At 34.7% G+C, this 6580-nt stretch overlaps 1 protein-coding gene across 1 annotated transcript; it reads right to left on the bottom strand.

Moving 5' to 3' along the window:
• Nucleotides 1-1905: 1905 nt before the first annotated feature.
• On the bottom strand, nt 1906-5538 carry LOC21387435 (tafazzin). The gene is made up of 7 exons (XM_010105920.2): nt 5252-5538; nt 4730-4848; nt 4558-4623; nt 4270-4467; nt 3554-3672; nt 3321-3426; nt 1906-2562 (listed from the first exon to the last, which is right to left on the bottom strand). Exons 1-7 carry the CDS (start codon nt 5475-5477, stop codon nt 1987-1989), a joined length of 1410 nt encoding a protein of 469 aa, XP_010104222.1. The 5' UTR covers nt 5478-5538; the 3' UTR covers nt 1906-1986.
• Nucleotides 5539-6580: the final 1042 nt, after the last annotated feature.

Below are 6580 nucleotides of genomic sequence, written 5' to 3'. Positions count from 1 at the left end.
TAATTTAAAATTATTTTTATTTTATATGTATTTTTTATAAAAAAAATATTATAACGAATCACGAATAATAATTCAAATTATAGTATGAATCCTCTTTTAAAAGTCCCTTAGTCAATTCTTCGAGTGATCCTTTCCGTTGAATTGCACGACTTTCTTTCAATAAAGCGATTGCTTTGTGTGGGACCTTAATATTAGAGATAGTTATCACTTTATTAATTGTTGTTATTATATATATATTTTGTTAGTATAGAGGTCGTTATTTTATATATATTTAACGTACTTAGGACCTGAATGCTATACATCAGTAAGAATTATTACCTTGTTGTTGAGGTATTTATGGTCGTCAGATTTTACACAATCGTCAAAAGACTCAAAAATAACTTATCATGATTTTTGATGTACAAACTTTTGTAACATTAGAGTGTTAGAGTTTTTGTTAGTGAAAAAAGTTGCGACTACTCAAAATATTTTTCATTTTAAGACGATCTTGAATATAGAGGAACCGATTCAAATTTTCTTTATTTGACGTTTTAAGCAATTTTCTTCTCCTTTATTTTTTGGCATACTGCTGCGGTGGCCTTTGTCGTTTGTTCTGGTTGTTCATAAAATACTTTTTCCATGAAATTAAAGTGAAGACTAAACCACCAAAGAGAAGACATCGTAAAGGTGATTGTGTATTTGTGTTCAACATTTTGTTTATTTATGGGTCTTATTTACCGTGAGACGTAAAAAGAATCCTCCACTGTGGAACTCCACTTTTAATTATTAGATTAATTTTTTAACAGTTAAATTTATAATAAAAACAGTTATGTATAACGCGTTATAAATTTTTAATATATATACATAGATTTAATTGATACGTTATAAATTTTTAATATAAATATACATAAATTTAACTGACGCGTTGTAAATTTTCAATATAAATATACATAGATCTAACTGTTAACAAATTAATTTAACAATTAAAAATAGAAATTTAACCGATGGGTTTTTATTGAGGTTCCACGCAAGTTGTAACCCAAAGTTACGTCTCTTTTTTTTTTTTTTTGAGAATAAGTTACACTTCGTCTTTGCCTCTCAAGGAGAAAGGGAGATATTTTTCCCGCCTTAGAAAAGACATACAGAAAAACGACAAAAGAAGTGTAAAATGGCGACGTGAGTGGTAGGAACATACCATAAGAAGCATTTTCCTTGTTACAAGGGCACTTTACATCTGGCATCTGCACCATAATAAAGGTATAACAAGACCCTTCCTTATGCCTTTATCAGTTACTTTCTATAACTACCTATCATTATAGACTATTGCTATGGCTTTGCTTAAATTCGCAACCATAACAGAATGCAAACCCAACGAAACGACAGTCCACGTATTTAATGCTGTTTAACAACCATTCATGTCACCTAGTCCTAGTGAGTGGTGCCAATTCACAATGTATATCATTGTGTTGGGAGACATCAACGGTCTATACACCGTGTCCTCATGAAAAATGAATCCGACAATATGAAACTTGTAAATACACCTAATTTTTATTAGCTATAGTGCTCAGTAGCGGTGATTTTCTAAGCATTTTTCCTTGCCATGGTTAATCAAATCTCAAAAGCATGAGAATTTATTAACAAATGACCTCTTTCCATGTGGGATGTGGCAATACAGTTCACCACATTTCTACATTTTGCAGACCTCTGAAAAGCATTATATACCTTGCATGGGAGATCTGATTGTTGGAATGCCAATTGTGAGATGGATTATAATTGATGGAGTTGAAATGCCAATTAATTAGATTAGACAATGTAATTAATAATCTAACAACATTGGACAGGATCAGTCCCTATCAAAAGCATTCACCTCTCCAAGTGTCGGTGATTTTTCTATGCACCATAGCAGCTAAACAGCCTCGATCAGTCTTCAGGCCAAAATCAAAACTTCTCTCTTATTTATGAACAATCAAAATTCTATTTCACATTAGCTTCTAGCGGGTATCATGGTTAGCAGTACTTCCATTGTCGTAGAAAATTAGCTTCTAAAAATTGCTTCCATACTTGCAAGGGACCAATCCCTGCAGGAGGGGTAGAATTAGAAATTTTATCCAATTTATGATTCATGAATAAACCTCTGGCCGCAAAACCCATCAACTCAGTTGGGTCCATGAAGTTCTGCATTCTTGACGCAATCCGTTCCTCATGGGAGAGTCCAACTCGGAAATATCTGTCAGAAGATACTGGCTCTTGTGGGTGATGAGCTACATCCAACTTTCGTTGGATTTGGATTTCTTGTGCAGGCGATGCTTCATCGTCATTAAAAGTAGGGCTTCCCATGCCAAATAATTCCCAATCAACCTGCTGCAGAATCACAGCAGCTCGTTCTGTGTTCCTGCCTTGATAGTTTTGAGATTCTATTTGTTGTTGAAGAGCCAACTGGTCAACCTGAACTTTCAATTCATGTAATCGATGACCAATTCTCAAAGCTACTGCATCATATAATCTTCCCGTGAATTCGCCTTTGACTCCTTCAGCATCAAGCAAATCATCAAAACGGATAGGATCACCAATAAGTACCATCACCTACATAGTCCACAACTAACGCAATGAGTAAAAATCTACTGTCCAATTAAACTTTCATAAACTCTCTATACAACATATTCAGGAGAGAGTTACTTCAAAGGTTTAAGGACCAAATCTACTTATGAAGTGATTTAACTGGAAATGAAGCCATTCAAATGACTTAAAATTGCAGCTTCATAGCTATGCGCTATTTTCAATTCTAACTTATTAATAGGACATACATTAATGAGGAACAATATAAAATAATTAGGAACTTAAAGTATGTGATTTATTTAAGTTTATGTGATAAGTATATTAGGTTTATCTTCTTACTAGGGTTTATTCCAGGATAAATAGACCTATTAATAGTAATTTCAGTTTAGACCTTAATGATTATTATTGAATACACATCTCTCAATTAGTATCCCTTCTTCCTAAATTCCTCTTCTATTTATTTTCTTTCTTAATTTCCCTTCCTTTCTTTCTTTCTCTCTCTTGGCCTACATAAAAACAACATGAGCACTAGACTATCCCTTCCTTTCTTTCTTTCTCTCTCTTGGCCTACATAAAAACAACATGAGCACTAGACTATCCCTTCCTTTCTTTCTTTCTCTCTCTTGGCCTACATAAAAACAACATGAGCACTAGACTATCCCTTCCTTTCTTTCTTTCTCTCTCTTGGCCTACATAAAAACAACATGAGCACTAGACTATCCCTTCCTTTCTTTCTTTCTCTCTCTTGGCCTACATAAAAACAACATGAGCACTAGACTATATACCGTCTTTCCAATCCTTGGGAGATTGGCTCCAATAGGCATGATTTCCTGCATCCCAGTATGTACAAATGGAACAACAATGGGGACATTGTCAGCATCGACGACCAATCTGCCAGGTATTTTTGAATAACCACACCACATGTCATCGGTAAGAAAATGCCAACAGTAGTCAACTTGCAAAAGGAAATGCAAGAATAACTCTTTACTACAAAAAAAAAAAAAAGAGGGACAACTACCTCCCGACTCCTCTTTTGGAAGATCCCATGGTTTTTCCACCATCACGAGAGCGACTACCTTCTGGGAAAATGTGAACCCACCCACCTCGATTTAGTTTCGAAATAGCCATGTCCATACCCTGAAGAAGTTGAAGAATCAAAGATAGGAACATCAAAATATTGGCCTAATAACTAGCAGTACTAAAAATTAACAAAAAAGAATCCGCAGTGAGCATGAACTCATAGAAAGAGCATATACAAGAAAATAAGAAAAATATTAGAAAGGACATGAATCCCCCCCCCCCCCCGGGCTAAGATAGCCTCCCGCACAAGTCATTCAACCTAGCAAAAGAATCTGATTCTGATGCGCCCACCAGATCAAATCATATGACAGAAAGGTCAAGAGAAAGAGAAAGCATCTTGTCTCTTAAATCTAATTTTCTTTAAAAAAAATGCTAAAACTTCAACAATATGGTTTACATGGTTCCTATGCACACACCAGGAAGGGGGAAATATGGCTACGGTAAATGATATTATTTACCCTCTAATATTCAATTATGACGGTTTTCAAGCTTTTGATCATAAGTGATGAATTTAAATTGGGTAAATAAATTAAAGCCAGAAAAATAATCAAACCATAAACTTCTGTAAATGCTTTGCTAAGTCATGGTCATCTTTACCACATTTTCAACAACTAAGTCTCTGAACAAACCATTAAAAAATTGTTGCAGTAATACCTTCTGATAAATCCCATCACCACGAGAAACTGGCAAGACTTTGACCGATCGAAAGAATGCAGAAGTTACAGGATTTTTAAAGCACCGATCAGTTGCACAAATGGTCCATCTCACGTTCTGAGCATCAAAAAGAACACGCGGAGGAAGCAAAGCAGCAATAACAAAAGGATCATCCACAGAAGCAACATGGTTGCTCACCTGAATGCAAAGAAAAAAAATTTATCTATTTAATCATGAACAATTACACATGAAAAAACAAAATGAAAGTCGACAAGTACAGTGCTATACAGTCAGAAGAGGCTTGTCCTTGGATCTATCTAGCAATGCCTCATGTAATTTCTCTACACCATAGACCTGCCAATCCAATAATTCAATTTAATTCTTGCCTTCTTTCTGCCAAATCTTGAAATGCCTAAAAAGTTTCGAAGACGCAACAATCAAACAATTTATCTAGACATACCTGAATACGATTTAATCCATGCATAAATACATGGCAAACATTCCCAATAACAGGAACAGCAACAGCTTGAAGCATTCGAAGAATAACCGAATCTTCCTCGGCACTGAAGTTCTTACTCACTGACATCACAGAGCTAAACCGTTAACAAAAACAAAATCTTCTTCCAAAATCCAATCTAAATTCTCACGTATCTAAGCACAAACAAGCCACGGTCACCAATAAAAAGACAATATATTCTAGAAGCCCCTAAAAAAATAACACAAATATGAATTTAATTAAAAAAAAAACCCCCATACTGAAAATCCCCATTGTAATAAGAAAACCTTATTTGCTTGCATTATTTACGATCAGAGTCACTACACTAGCAAATGATGGTTGCTTATCAATTAAACCACACATATTGTTCAAGATCATTAAAAAAAACATCAAAATAACTAATGACACCGAGAAATCATGGAAACAGCTAGAAAAAATCACTCATTCACAAAACAGAGAAAGAAGAGAGGAAAAAATAAATGTTACCTCGTTTGCGGTAGAAGGCAGAGGAGGAAGGGAGAGAGTCCGTATGGAAGTCACGGAAGCGCTGCATCCAGCGCTGAAGCGTGGAGGAGAAGCAACCGTCGGAGGAGAAGATCCGGTGGCGGCGGAGCCTCCGATCGACCACCACACGGAACCGGTCCCTGAGCTGGAGCTGCAACGACCGGGCCTTGTTCTTCCATAGATCTCCGCGCTCAACCCCCCCCGCCATAACCACAATTTCACACAAGTTTGAGAGAGAGAGAGAATAGGGGAAGCAGGAGGAGAGAGAAATAATGAGATTAATGACGCTTAGTTCATGAATTAAAATTATAATATTAAAATTATTTTTAATTTATATATATATTTTATAAAAAAAATATTATAATAAATTATAAATTATAATTTAAATTAGAATACGAATCCCCTGTCCAAATCTTAACTGATTGATGAATGATGATCAGCGTTAGAGTTTGATTGTCGTTTTTGTTTGTGTTTTGTAAACTGGAAACGGAGCTAGGGTGAAAAAGAAAGGGAATCGAACTGTGTTTCGTGTGATGTCATACGTCGTTTTCACTAAAATAGAAAATTTTTGGATGATGTTTGTTTCCAATATTATTTTTATTTTTGTGTGGGATAATAACGATAGATAAATATCAGTTGGTAGTACAAACGAGGAATGTACACGTTGGCGAGTCATATTGGATAAACGTGGCCCCTATTTGGATGGACGACGTGGCCTACTGGACTAGAGTGGTATGAATAAGAGTGACAATTCCTGTAACGGGGCTTTAATCATTTTTTATTAAATTTATAATTAATCTGAACACAATTTGTGATATAAATGTTTTTAAAAATCATAATATGAACACAACATAATCACTTTATAAGTTTACAGGACACAACACAAAAATAACCAGTAACACAAAACTCACCAGTGAACTTAAAATTGACATGAAAATTATATATTTTTCTTTAGTTTTTTACATATTATAATTAATTTATAACACGCTAAAATATAATATCATCCATCAAAATTAAGCAAGTAATAATATAACATTTTGAGTATAACTATCATGATATCACAAGTTCATAACAAAATCTAAAATATGTAATAAATATATATTTTTTTAGTTTTTACGAGTTTCGTGTCGTGTTCAAGTTAGGCGGGTCCAATCTGAAAGTGACTCATGTTTTTCATGTCAATTTCAGGTCGTCTCAATTATGACCCGAACTTTTTTTTCTCAACCCTAACCTGCAAAATTTGTGTAATTTTCGAGTCGTATTATCATGTCGTGACTCATATTACCGGCCCTAGGTAGAAACATTCAGGAA

The sequence above is a fragment of the Morus notabilis genome, unplaced genomic scaffold, assembly GCF_000414095.1.
Source record: "Morus notabilis unplaced genomic scaffold, ASM41409v2 Scaffold670, whole genome shotgun sequence".
Taxonomy (NCBI): Eukaryota; Viridiplantae; Streptophyta; class Magnoliopsida; order Rosales; family Moraceae; genus Morus; species Morus notabilis.
The sequence above is the reverse complement of the archived record's forward strand: the minus strand, read 5'-3'. Positions and strand labels throughout refer to the sequence as shown.

Bases quoted from the DNA above. Each gene is read 5' to 3' on its own strand.
- LOC21387435 (XM_010105920.2), bottom strand. From the start codon at position 5,477: ATGGCGGGGGGGGTTGAGCGCGGAGATCTATGGAAGAACAAGGCCCGG. The intron at 4,624-4,729 runs GTATGTCTAGAT...TTGGATTGGCAG, and splicing joins ATGGATTAAATCGTATTCAG to GTCTATGGTGTAGAGAAATT. The intron at 3,427-3,553 runs GTAGTTGTCCCT...AATACCTGGCAG, and splicing joins TCCAAAAGAGGAGTCGGGAG to ATTGGTCGTCGATGCTGACA.